This window comes from Grus americana, chromosome 19 (assembly GCF_028858705.1).
Source record: "Grus americana isolate bGruAme1 chromosome 19, bGruAme1.mat, whole genome shotgun sequence".
Taxonomy (NCBI): domain Eukaryota; kingdom Metazoa; phylum Chordata; class Aves; order Gruiformes; family Gruidae; genus Grus; species Grus americana.
This window is the reverse complement of record NC_072870.1, coordinates 8,078,939-8,092,790: the sequence shown is the minus strand read 5'-3', so window position 1 is coordinate 8,092,790 and position 13,852 is coordinate 8,078,939. Positions and strand designations below refer to the sequence as shown.

General features: G+C 36.8%; 1 protein-coding gene across 4 annotated transcripts in view; it reads right to left on the bottom strand.

Moving 5' to 3' along the window:
• Positions 1 to 13,852, bottom strand: part of RABEP1 (rabaptin, RAB GTPase binding effector protein 1) — a 53,585-nt gene that overhangs the window by 15,185 nt on the left and 24,548 nt on the right. For all 4 annotated transcript variants that reach the window (XM_054848026.1, XM_054848030.1, XM_054848028.1 and 1 more), the window contains exons 5-9: positions 8,864 to 8,983; positions 5,735 to 5,870; positions 4,793 to 4,971; positions 3,688 to 3,813; positions 585 to 1,052 (exon numbers count right to left, since the gene is read on the bottom strand). In XM_054848026.1, coding sequence (XP_054704001.1) covers positions 585 to 1,052; positions 3,688 to 3,813; positions 4,793 to 4,971; positions 5,735 to 5,870; positions 8,864 to 8,983 — 1,029 coding nt within the window. The remainder of the gene's footprint in view (positions 1 to 584; positions 1,053 to 3,687; positions 3,814 to 4,792; positions 4,972 to 5,734; positions 5,871 to 8,863; positions 8,984 to 13,852) is intronic.

Sequence of the window (13,852 nt, the reverse complement as noted above, 5' to 3'; positions counted from 1 at the left end):
CAATGTTAAGTCTAGTACAAGAACCCAACAATTTTCCAAAGCTTCCTTTGTGGTAGCTTTGTGTGTTATGCATATCTTGGCTGCTCATTTCTAAACTGCACTCCGTGCACAACCCTCAGTAAAACTCCTTGGCATAAACCCCAGTACTGTTAGCCTTGTACCTTCTGTTAATTTTTGCACTTTCTAGTAACCCCCAGCTGCACTGTAACCTCCTTTCCTTAGCTTCCCATTCTCTCCTTTTCTTTGAGTTCTCCCATTCTTTTCACCCTCTCACATATTTACGAGATCAACAACTACCTCTGCCAGACCCTTCCCTAAGTGCAAAAATATCCTGTATTTAGTAAAGCTGACTTTCCCATGAAGAGAGTCAGCCAATATGGTTTACATCAGATGTGCTTTACCTACAGAAGTATTCCAAGAGAGAAAAGTGAAAGGCTACATATGATGCTACCTATTTCCTTCCCCACTTGACTCTGTGTAAAGCACATTAGGAAGAGCTTTCACCTAGCAGACAGCCCACAGAGTGTAGAGGCAGCCTGGCATGCGGGCAGCGGTCACAGCAGATGCATGCAGCGGGTACTCACCTCCTTCTGCAGCAGGTTCCACTCTGTTTCACTAACCAAGCGGTAACCACTAGGAGATACATAAGCGCTTTCTACACCTTGTGTAACACTGGAAAGAAGCGAAGCAGTCTCTTCTTGCTCTGGTGTCATTGCTTTGATTGCTTTTTCCTGATCTTTGGTTAACATGAACCCACTTGGCATTTGCAGAGACCCAAGGGAAGCTGTATCAAAGTTCTCAGACACTGAATCTGCTCCAACAAGTGGTCCAAAATCTGACTCGTCCAGGTTCCCAGCAGATTTTGCTTTGTTGTTGTACCCTAAAGCTTTGGACTGTAAAGATCCAGATGTCCCCAGACTGTCTGTTGACTGTGCTCTCCGTAGTCCATCTTTAAACATATCATTATCCGATTTATTGAAAGATTCACCAGAAGAAAGAAGCAAGTCCGCATCCAATGAATGGACTGAGCCATGGGTGCTATTTACATGCACCTATAATTGAAAAGCAAGGAAGAAAAAAAATTGTATACCACATTCTAGAAGCATGGTACAAGAGGAATGCTGGACACTAATTATCAGACATAGTAAAGATAAATTTAAGTTGGCTTTGGCAAGAACATTTGATCACTAAATTTAAGATGGCAGAGAAAAGGATAGAGAACTGAAATTCTAGAATTAAAAACCAAAACAAACAAGGAAAAAAAAAAGAGAAAAAAAGAGAGAGAGTGTCTTCTGTTAACAGAGTGCTTTTGTACAAATCTGTCTTCCTGCCAGACAAGCAAGGACACAGTCACCTTACATCTTCCAATATTTGAAACAAGGCACTTCTTCCACTAAAGAGATCACTTGCAATATCACTTCTAGAACTATAATCTACACAACAGAAGGCAAATATTCCACTTCCTCTAGTAAATTCAGAAGTCTTTAGTAAAACAAAAAAATTACATTAACATAAAAATAAATGGAGAATGATATACCTAAAGTCTACTCTATACTGACAAGTGAATATTATTCTTTCTTCTACTTTGATTGTCTGACAAAATATTGTAAGAGAAAGAAATATTTTCTTTAAAAGATTATTTGTACATAAAATAAAATGAAAAGTGAAAAGGCTGGGCTTAAACAGAAAGGCATCCTGGGGAATGCAGATACCAAAAAGCCATACTAACTGTCCTGTGACATGTATAAGGCACATTAAGTCTCTTGATCTACTTTTATTTATTTGTAGCACTGAAAAAGAGAGCAGTAATGCTTTATTTTAAAAGCATATGACTGCTTTCAAAATACCTTCCAATATATTATGCACTTCTGTTTTGCCATTAGACATGTAAAGAAGTTAACACTGAAAACAAGCCTCTTGAGAAAAATAGTAATTTCTGAAATAGGTCCAGCAGACACTAGCAGGCAGCTGATACTTCCATACAGGTGTTTATAACTTATAACAATATGCTATGTATTACTGTTTTTACGACTGTTGTAAATGCCTTGTTTTAAGCGGTTTTAGGCATAATATTTGTATTTACTTTAATATGTACATATATGAGTTTAAGTTCATAACAAACAGTCAAGAGAATACTGACATATAAAACAATCTTCAGACAACAACTGTTTGCAGTACAAATGATTTGTATCACCAAACTGCTCAGAGCTCAGAAGTCAAATTACAACAAGTTATGAGACATGACTGATAATATGATACATTACCACTTCTAAAATACATTCTGTACAGCTAAAAAAGGGCATAAATAGCAACAAAATATAAATTCATAAGCAAAACCAAAACCAATCTGGAAACGATACCCTTACTCAAAATGAAAGATTCTCCATCCTGTATAATTCCTAGAATTAAATAAATGTTGTGATTAAGGGACTAAAGAGTATCGCAGGACTGAGATTAAAGACGACATCAGAAGACAAAACTTTAGTTCACTGTCAATAGGTTGCATTTCGTATCTGGATACAGATGTGGTATTAGTATCCAGCACAGTATTTGAAATAGAAAAATTTGCATCCTTATTGTAGGATAAAGGGTAGAACTAGATCTCAGCTACATTTAGATGTTACAGTTCTGAACATCTTTCTCCATTCTGAACTGCTACAAATCATTGATAACAATAGAGGGCAGACTCTAGAAGTATGTACTTTTTCCCCTTCAAAAAGGATAAACAAAGCAGGCAAAAAACCAGTTGACACTGCAAATTCGCAAGTCTCCTGAAGCTTACATAAGCTTCTATAGCACAAACCTTGGTTTGGTTTTATTAATGTGTCCCTGTTTTGACTTACAAAACCAAAATGGAACCTGTCAGATGATCAGATAAACAAGCAAAATGCAGGGGGAAAGGATAAGTAATTGCCCATTTTGATAATGTTTCCAAGTTACAGACTATGCTCACTGGACTCGCTTCGGCACATTTCAAATACAATTTCAGCTTGTCCTAATGTATGACTATCTACAACATCCAAAAGGCTTACTAACTAAGGACATCCAACAGCAGCACTTTTTCTGGCTGTTATAATAAATCTACTAATACAGCTCAAGCAGCTTCTACAAAAACTTGGTGCTGAGCCCTAGCTACTGGCTTGGCTAATAAAAAAAAGCTTATTTTTGGTTGCTGAACAGATGTGTCTGAAAAACCTCTACTTGCACAGCTGGATGTAGCTTAATACATACAGACACACTCATCATGCTATTTTGCACATGCTAAGCAACTGGGTAATTTCATAATCAGCGATCTCAAACTTGTCTAACCAGTTTACGTTTAGTACAGAATTCAACAAGTAGGTTAGCAAAGTAGCTACAATACACTTGCTGAATGTTCAGATATAATTGGTTTAATTCTGAACATTTAGGTGTGTTAGAATGTGGTTATAAATCCCTAGAGAATTAACAGCAGTTAACACCCAGAATGCAAAATGTAAATTACAGTTTTTAATAGCACCTCTCAGGATTGTTAACTATTGTCTTCCAATCTTTATTAGAATTTATATATTCAAGTGCAACTCCAAAGATTTTTTCATTGCTTAATAAGAATTATAAGCTACATAGAGCGTGCATTTGTATTTGTAATCAACACCCTGAGGGATGCACGACTGCCCAAAGTTGCTTTGAATTATCCAATTGTTTTACCTCTTCATTGGAGAGCTGGGTAAGGGTTTCCTCATGGGCTAGAGAACATGAAGCTTTTGTTTCATCATCTGAATCTTTTTGCTTCTCTTCCTTTCTCTTGCTAAGCCTCTGCTGATCATCTTCTTCCTAGAAATCAGTAGTCGATAGAGAACACATATAAGTGGGATTCAATTTTGCCATAGTAGTCAGGACATTGGCTTTCATACTAAACTAAGCTACTAAGGTGCCACTGGAAAAGATTATTTTGGTTAAAAACCCAGGTTTATCACATAAGGATTCTTTTGCTTAAAAATCTAGTGTTCATTTCAAAAGACACGCAGAGACTGACTTAAATGAGAACTTACTTTTCAAGTTCAGTGGCCAATTCATGTTCTAGAATAATTTTATTCTAAGAACATATTACCTCGATCAAAATTCTTATTCTAGGGATTACCAAATAAGTAACAAAAGTAGCTGTTACACTGGCTATTGTATAGAACCTGATAACATATTTGCATCGCTAATGGCGCCATTAACAGCCATTATACAAGCATGAACATTAAAACAAAATGTGAAAACAAGAAGTGCCTTGACCACTCTAAACAATGGAATGTAACATATGGGAAAAGAATCAAAAGAAAACCATCACAGAACACTAACTCATAAAGCATGTACACAATCACTTGCATAAGCTAATTTAAAATGAAGCTCTTAATTCAGGCCTGAGCTAGGTACTGTATTGGAAAAGCCTAGAAAGAAGTGAAATTTGCTATCCTAACATCCTTAACCCAGATGTTCTGCATCATAGATGACTGTTTCTTCCTCCAAGATTTACTTCTGGATATTATTACCTTTCCATTTAACAATACTGGCAACATTACTTTTAAAGTTACTATATACATTAATTTTAAAATTTTTGCACAAATGGAGAGTTTCTGTTATAATTGTCAGCTGTCGTTCAAATGGAGAATTTCTACTGAAACTGTCAGCTAACATTTTTTGAAATATTAACACACTTAAATAACTTGTCTCCAACATGTGAATTCCATACCTGTTATACCACATTAAATCTACAATATTAAAAAAATAAAATAAAATTTAAAAAAAGAAGAAAGCAGCAAGTAACCTGATCCTTTTTTTTCAGTTCTTCAACTTGTCGGAGCTGCTCAGAGGTCAGAACAATTTCCATACGTTGCATGTCCCTCATCAGCAAACGCTGAGACTCCAAGAACTGGTCATTGGCTTTTTGCCATGTGTGTTTCAACTGGTTGTGCTGTTGTCGCTCTTGCTCTAAGAGATGGCAGACTATTCAAAAATAGAAAGAGTCTGTCTGAATCAGAATTTTTTTAACTTCTTTTCCAATGAGACGCATTTTTGCAAATAAAAGTAATTATTGTTCTAATCAAAACCAGCCAGGCTTTCTTCAACAAGTATTTAGGATGAAATAAGACATTTTCGTAATTCCCACACTTGGCTTGTTATTAGGCAAGTATTACTGACAGTTTAAGATTGTCCAATTAGAGGACTAATGCCTTAACTTCATTCATGAATTCTAGTAGTTTATTTCTTTTAGTGCTGGTTACAAAAGACTGTCTTCTATGACCCTATTTATTTCAACAGATGGTTCCATTTTTCATTCCTCTACAGCGAATTCTGCACTGTACTGGCATGCATGTACATTTACACATCCATTCCACCACCAGGCATTCAGAATTGACATGCCTCGGGGAGACATATCACTGCTTCATGGAAATAATGCTCATAATTGTACACAAATAAAAGACATCAGTAAAATCCCTTTAATAAGGAGGAAGCTTGCTATACTATAAGAACTTAGCAGAATTTGAATAGCATCCCTCAAGAGAATGAATGGCTCTGGTTTTTCTATGTCACATTCAACTCTTCTGTAAACATTTCAAGGGCTTTCACGTTTAAAGATATTGCTTCCCGCCCCCTCCCAACTTCTTTAAATCCAATTCAAATAAGAAATCAGTAAAGGAGTAACAGCTGTGTTGGTTTTTGCATCCTCAGTGTAAAAGAGTCAAAAGTATTATTATTAGATAGGTACCTTCATGTAGTTCTTTCCGCAACTTCTCTGCATCTTCTTGCAGGACTGATTTTTGTGTGTTGAGAACAGCCACGTACATCTCTAAGTCTGTCCTACATGACTTCTCGGCTTCCAAATAATGGTTCAGTTCTTTAACCTTTATAAAAAAAATGGGAAATCCACCATCTCAGTGGAGGAACACTCTCGGACCCTTCCTCCTCCTTAGAAGTTATAGTCATCTCTTCAGATAACATACAGGTGCTGAAGACAAGTTTATTCCTATAAATCACAAATACTCAAATACCAGTGTGCAAGTTGTATTTGTATTTATTTCTGAAAAAATTACTCATTAAAATTTTACTAAGACAAACATACCAGTATATTTATAGAGTTCCCACAGTTGGATCACAACAGCAGCGGCACTGAGCACAGACATGGTAAAGAGGCTAAGAACATCAAAAAACCAAGCAATCCTTTAATTAGCTTTGATAAGCCAACAACTAAATTTTGTGTTTGGTTTTGGGTTTCCTTCACCAAAGAGGATGAGGAGACCGTTCAAAATAGAGCAGCAATAGCAGTCTGAAAACATGACTATGAGGCAAGTTTGAGCTAAACCAGGGATGGTAAGCCTAAGAAGAGGAAAAAACTTGGGGACAGACAAGAAAAACATTCAAACCCATGAAAGGCTGCTGCAAAAAGAAAGGAAAATCTGTCCATGGAGGACGGGATGAAAAGCAATTACAGTAAGAAAGACTGAAGTAGTACATTAGGATTTTTTTCTTGTTTTTTTAAATAGCAAAGCTAACAAAGATCTGGAACAAACATCCTGCAGAGACTGCAGAATCTCTGGTGAGTACCTTTTAAGATAGGGTTTACATAAACATCTGTCAAACATGATGCACCTACAAATGGATCCTAGCTTGGAGCAGGGAACGGGCTGAAAGATTTCTTTATGGCCCAATTCAGTTTTATGGTTTGCCAAGTCAGGAATCAGAAGAGTTTTTATTTTAAAGAAACAAAAGCTTTCAGACAATTCCTGACTGGCTCCACAGAGCTGTTCTTCATCTTCCTCAAAACAGCACATGAGTCACAGACACCGACTCAGAGTTCAAGATAGCCCTTCGGCTTTAACTTGCCATTAGTGGTGGGGACAGCTTCTCCTGCCCTAGGTTACCAAGTCTTCTATCTGCAAGTCTTTTAGCCATTGAAAGGGAGAAATCTGACTCCTACAGAATAACCTTGGAAAGGATGGAAGGAGGGAAACAAACAAAAAAACCCTACCAAAAAAAAGAAATGCATTGTTTCACTAATCCAACTAAATACTTGGCACTGAAAACCAAAATTACATGACAAGCAGATCTAAGTGATTTCACCATGACCAACAGAAAAGTGACATGTATTGCTCATTCTGCATGTATCAGTCCTCATACCAGTATAGTAATATAAATCATGTAAATACTACCTTGTCTATTTGTAGTGCTGTAGATTAAAGTCCTTTAACAACTTGCTAAGTTTGTGTGTAAACATGTCCTTGCTAGATACAAAACAGCAATTCTTTCCCTAAAAAGGTGACTTGAAATAGGACTATCATCAACTTCAGACTGAAGGAAGAATGAAGTAGAATCAACCACACGTAAGAATTAAGGGCCTATGTTATTTCCTTTGGTAAGAATCACCACCTAAAGTGAGAATTCTTTAAAAAGAACCTCTCAATAAATTAGAAACATGGATAAAGTGATAATTCTCTTTTTTACAAGAGATGTGAGTTTGTGTTTTACTCATCCCATAGAATACCATGCTCAGATTTTAGAGGACTGACAGAGAAACCAACACAATTCCTAGTCCTGAAACACTACCAATTTTACTCAGGTCTTGCCTGTAAGAAAGAGGGAGACAAGAATGACCTATCATTTTTACAACCAAATTCAACAGAACAGTTCTAAGAAAATCTTCTTCAGAAAAGAAGAAAAAAAAAAAAGCTAAAAAAGGCATTTTGAGAGCAAGCAAGAAAAGAAGGTTCACATTTCCTCATCTTCCCCAAATTCAGCCTGGCAATGAAAAGGAAGTATTACTTGCATCAAGAGAAAAAGCAGAACTACCTAGAGAACTATTTTTCCTAGGAACATTTCAAATCTCCAACATTTGACCTATAAAGCAATTCACAAAGAATCTATGAAGAAAGAAAACACTCAGGCATGGACTCTTAATCAAGTGAAATTGTTAAGATTGCTAAATGAATTACACAAATCTCCCAAGTCTCAGACAGACATCCAAGTTGGACTAAAAGGAGAAAAAAAAAAAGATAAAAAATTCCAGCAAGTGATGAACATCTATTTAAATGAAAATGCAAGTGATCCAGAAGACAAGAAAGGTATTTATTTGTATGTCTTAAAAACATCCAAATGGTACATTGTCTTGCAACGTCAGCCTTTTTGACTTTCAAGATAAAGTACTTGTTACAGAAGACATCTTCATTTCTGTATAAAACAGTATATTAAATGCAGCTATCTTACAGTGATATAAATATTACTTACTTTGTACAGCTGGCAAGAAAGTTCAGTAAGGGTTCTGACATATCTGAAGAATACAAGAATGCTAGATATATATGATATATATCACTGACATTGATTTCTTGGCAGCCATGAACAATATCCCTTTCTATGAATCTGAGATTTTCTTAAATTTTAAGATATAAAAATTCTGGTGATATTGCCTCAGTTTTATGCGCAGGATTAGAAAATGAAATAGAGCAGATGCTGGAATGAAGTAGATTAAAAGAATTCTGCAAATGCAAATCTTTCTGTGGCTGTAACCATGACATTAATCTAAAGGCCAGGCTGTTGGAGACATGCAAAGCAGCTATTTTTCTAGATTTTTTTCTTTTTTTTTTCACTAGTAGATCTGAAGCCATGCAATTTAAGCTAAGCACAGATGACACACACAAACACACATAACACAACCCTCAAAACGAATATGGGAAAACACATATAGACCAAATATATTATTTGAGCTACAGGAGAAAAGATGTATTGCACATGTAGAGTTTCACAATAAACCTTCTTCTCTCTTACAAAATTTGACTTTACTTATCTGCATCAAACTAGAATGATGCAAGACATAAATGAGGATACAGTTACACCTCCACCTCACCTTTGATGCTTCTAGCTCTTTTATTTTTTCTTCAGCTCCTGCCAATTTCTCCTTTAGCGCTGCAATCTCTTTCTCCATAGGCATCACAACCGAACGCAGCTTCTCAGCATCTTCCTGGGCCTGAAGTTAATGCGATAAATTATGAATAACACATTATCATAGTTTTCACCACAACAGTTTCTATTATCAGAGACATTTGGAGAAAATCTCTATGCCAACAAAAACAGCTGACTAAACTTCCATCTTCAATACTCATCTTGTTGCTATTTATTTAGCGCAGCAGTCATCTCTATGACAACAGGCTGATATTATTCCATTCACAGAAGGCAGCTAAATTCTAAATCCACGCATGGATTAGGCCATGAATATCTGCTTTTAAAGAGAACATTAGTAAATCTATCACTCTTGGCACTTGGGAGAAAATTTACAATCAGGCATTTCAAAATACATACACTTTTCTGTAATTAAAGGCCTAACTGTCCCGCAACTTGCTGCCATATAGCACATATAAAAAAAAAAGTGTACCACAAGAACTGCACAATGAATTATTGACCATTCATTAACTTACTCAAAGTTAAAAGAAAAAGGATCTGCACAGCAATGCATTGTGTAGCTCTTTTCTATTTTGGAAGACCACTTTTCAACTTTAAATTACTACTGATGTAGCATCAGTTTTCGGTGTTACTGTACTAAGTATTTCAAAACTATATACAGACAATTTATCAAAAAATGCATGATTTTTTCAAAAAGTGGTTCTGAAAAGATCAAAGCAGGACAACAGAATGAGTAGATAGATACAAGGAAGAGAAAAAAAAAAGAGAAAGAGCCAGGTAAAAATAGCGAGAATTAAAATGAGAAATAGCATTCAGTGTTCAAATTCAGAACTGCACATGTCAAAGGGTGGCCCTGACATCCCCATTTCTTAAATGCTCTGGCTTTCCTTCATGGATGCACTAAAAACTTTCCAAGTGAAAGTAACAGCTCCCGTAGACTCCACAACAGCAAGCAGAACATTCAAATAGTCACCACAGAAAAATTCTTCAATGTATAAAGAATTTAAGCAACTTAATTTGGGTTGGATTTATCTATGGAGGCTCCGAATGCTCAGTTGTTCTCTATCTTCAACTGCAGGAACTCGGCAGGGGAGGGAAGGCAGAGAACTGTGTCCCAAAGCTGAATTTTCAAAAGATGACAGTTTTGCTAACCTGACCAAAGACAGCTGCTAAAAGGTAACATTCATGTCTTGTTTTAAATCTAGACTAGAATGCAGGTCTTGGAGGCTACTCATTTGACTTTCAGTTTCTGGTAAGCTTACTGACAACTGTATTCTGAACAAGACTTTCAGGAAGAAAAATAGATAATATTTTTAACCACTGGAGTTTTCTAAACTTAAAATTAATAGGCAAAATAAAATAAAATTGCAGTACTTGCAATTATGCTAATGTTACCAGGCCCTTGGGCTCTAAAAAGCTTTAAAGAAAACTCTATAGACAGAACAAAATTAGATTTCTTCATGTTTCAGTCACTTCTGCTATGTTTTGTCACTGCTAGTTTGCTCATCCAAAGAGTACAAATAAAATCCGTGAGGAAAGCAAGGGACATCACATGACGCAGTGAATTCAACACCAGGGCCATGTGACAGTGTCACACGTACATACATATCCCGTCACCAGCAGCCAGCAACCCACCAGTCACATTTTTCAAATTGATGGGAGCAGGAGTTCAACTTCAATGACTGTGTTATATTTCATTTCTTGTACAATTTCTACTCATTTAATGCTGCCTACAGCCGGCTCATATAGACTAAAGATAGCCCAAGATTTGAAGGACTGTTGGAAAAAGCTTTTTCCTAATTATTCTTAACAACTGCAGGAACATTTCATCACCAGCCTGATTTCACACGGTTCAACACTGAACATAGAACAACAAATGCGTCCATTGTGGAGCCAGTCAATTCAGAGAAACTAAAAGTTCCCCAAAAGCAAAATCAGACTGTTTAACAGCAACCAACTGGAAAGTCAAAACTGTATCAAATTCCATATGACAGAACAGTTACTTTAGCTTTTCCTGCTTGGTAAACAGAGCTGAAGTTTGACACTATGCTTGCAACATATCGGTAACCTGTGATAGTGAACTAAACACTCAGAATAGCCACTGTCTGCTAACAAAATGAGTGCTGGTCACTGGGTCTGCTTTTGAAGGTAGAGTATAATTACTGAGTCTTCCAAATTGAGGCTGAAGTTTTAATAAAGTGAGAATATTTCCTGTTGAAAAATGCAACATTAAGATACCGTCACATGCAGCAAGAGGCGTCACAGCATCACATTTCCTGTGTCATAAGGTGTTATTCAGACTCTTCCAGAGGTGTGGTCCTTAAAACGTTTTTTTCCTTCTAACTTTTTGCCAAACTAACTTGGACTGTCAAAGACCAAGGTTTTACACGTTATCAGCTTGTATTTATTCATCACCTATTCAAAAACCAAGCACCCAAACCACTTCTGCCCCAGCAAAATCTGCTTCCCCCCACAGAGCGGCTGAAGAATACGCCACAAAGGATCTGCAGACCACAGCATGAAGATGACTCCACAGAGAGAACATGCTAAAACTGAGTCCAAGTCACCACACACAACATTGCATTGCTAGCCTGACAGCTAGCTACAGCAATCCGGACTGTCCTTTACTGTTACTCCAACCAGCATTTTCAAAAGAACAAAAACCTGGCTGGGGAAATCTCAGGCAATATTGTACCTGAACTTGTTCCTTAAAAACAAGACAAGCAGCAAACACGCAGACACAATTTGAGAATCTCTTTAAAGTAGGAGTAAACCATTTAAAGTTCCTCTAAATCTATCCCACTGTTCTTTATCATTACCAATGAAAGCAGCTTGCTGTAGATCAGATTTTATAGCCAGCTCTGTCACAGAAAACAGATTACTCTCCCCTTCCAATTTCCCCTCTTCTGACTAATAAGTACACTTCATAACAGGAGGTTTGTCCTTTCTTGCTCTCTTTATATGCAAAATACCTGTTCTGCAGACTTCTGCTGCTCAGAGTTTGACACAACTGTGCTAAGAAGAGTCTTTATATTCATCACAGCTCCAACAGCAAACCAGATCCTTTCCTGAATGGAAAATGCAGTCTAAATAAAAAGGGATCAGCCAAATTTTGTCAGTGGGCAAGACCCATCCCCCCCCAAGTCATTGTCCCGTGGGAGCCCAGTCATTACCAAGCAGAGAACTTGCATGGAAGTACATGCTGCTATGGCTAGACTGCTTTTAGCACCTATAATAATTAAAAAAAACCCCCAAACCCTATCTGGTATTACAACGTAACAGGAAGATAGATTTTTATAAATCGCCAATACGTTTTCTGAAAGATGAATCATTAGGTAAGCACACATCATTAGAACAAGGTATTTACCTTTTATGAGTTGGGAAGGGAGATTTATAGAATACACATGAAGTTTTCAGCACAGATTTCTTAGAAATTGTCGCTTTATGATAAAAATCACAGAACACACAAGTTTTCTACAGAGATTTGGCAATTTGCAACTTGAAATATATTTATGTGAAAAAGCAAAACAGCTGCTTCCAGACAAGTGCATGTGTTCCACCAGACAGGCTCTTTCTGACAAAGGGATGCTCAAGAATGCCAAATGCCAGGTTCCCAGACTAGCCATGGATACCTCTGGCAAAGTAGTCACAATCTAGTAAATACAGCTCAAAATAGGATGCTTATCCAAAAAGTACCCACCCGCTCTAAGCACTCCCAAACCAGGATAAGTAACAGGCACACTGCAAGCCTGATAGCACACATACCAGAACTGTACACTCAACCCAATAAACTTTTAAATTCAAAGAGATACTTACAGAATTTGGAGCAACATTTGTTATCTACCTTTCATCTCTTTCAGGGGGAAAAGTATGCAGACAACAAGCATAATTGTTAGCAATGGTTAAGTGTTAAATTTCAAGGATTTTATTTGTAGTTTAAAACAGATTTTATAGCCAGATTGAACACAACTGAACTGAGATATTATTCAGTCAAGAGAGCCAAGAAGGTTAGCATCCTGGACTGAAACATACAGCTTGCAATCTTGTCTCTGTTCTGTCCATTCTTCTCGCCTCTCATTCGGAATGCTAGACAATAGCATGGCTTTCTGCTGGTTTTAAGAAATGTGATGTATTATATGCTGGTACAGCATCTACTTACAACCCAAAAAGCAAAGTACTTGTTTATTCCTTTGAGATTGTTGAAGATTCCTTAGAACTGGCTAGAAGATGAAGATATTTTTTAAAAACTCTTTCCAAGTTAATGCCTAAAAATAAAATAAATCCATCCTTATAATGGAGCATATAAAGATGGAGGATGAATACAACATTGTTGGCTGGAAATACCATTTTGCATGAGGAATTGATCACAAATCTTCAAATAGCATATCCCAAGTGATCAAGAAAATTCCTCCTTTTGTACAGACTGCTGATGCACGAGTATTCATTATTTTGCTAGCCAAACACAGCTTTTGGGGGGCCTGGGATTTGACTGTTTGTTTTCAAGTGAAACTGAATGTCCTTTTTCTAATTTTGATCTAATTCTTAGTCTCCCTGAGGAAAAACCTCACAGGTTTAATGACAAGATTTAAAAAAACTCATGCAAAGCAGTTTAAGCAATTCCTTCAAGCTGCACTCTGAAGACCAGATTTACCCCTCCCCCTCGTATTATATAGAGTACCCATCCCTCCACCTTACAGGCCTATGAAGCTTTCTGGGCTCATCTTAATCACAGATTAATAAATCGATCACTGTTTCCTTTGAGATCACAAGGAGTATGTATTTTGCTTTTAACAGGGGTACAGCTGAAAATGTTATTTACCTGCTATGCTAAACTTTTAAGTGCTAACTGGCTCATAGTAAAGCCGGTAAGTTTAGGAGAGCTGCTCTGTCATCTGAGCAACTTGCAACTCCAACTGTTAGATGATCAGTACATTCA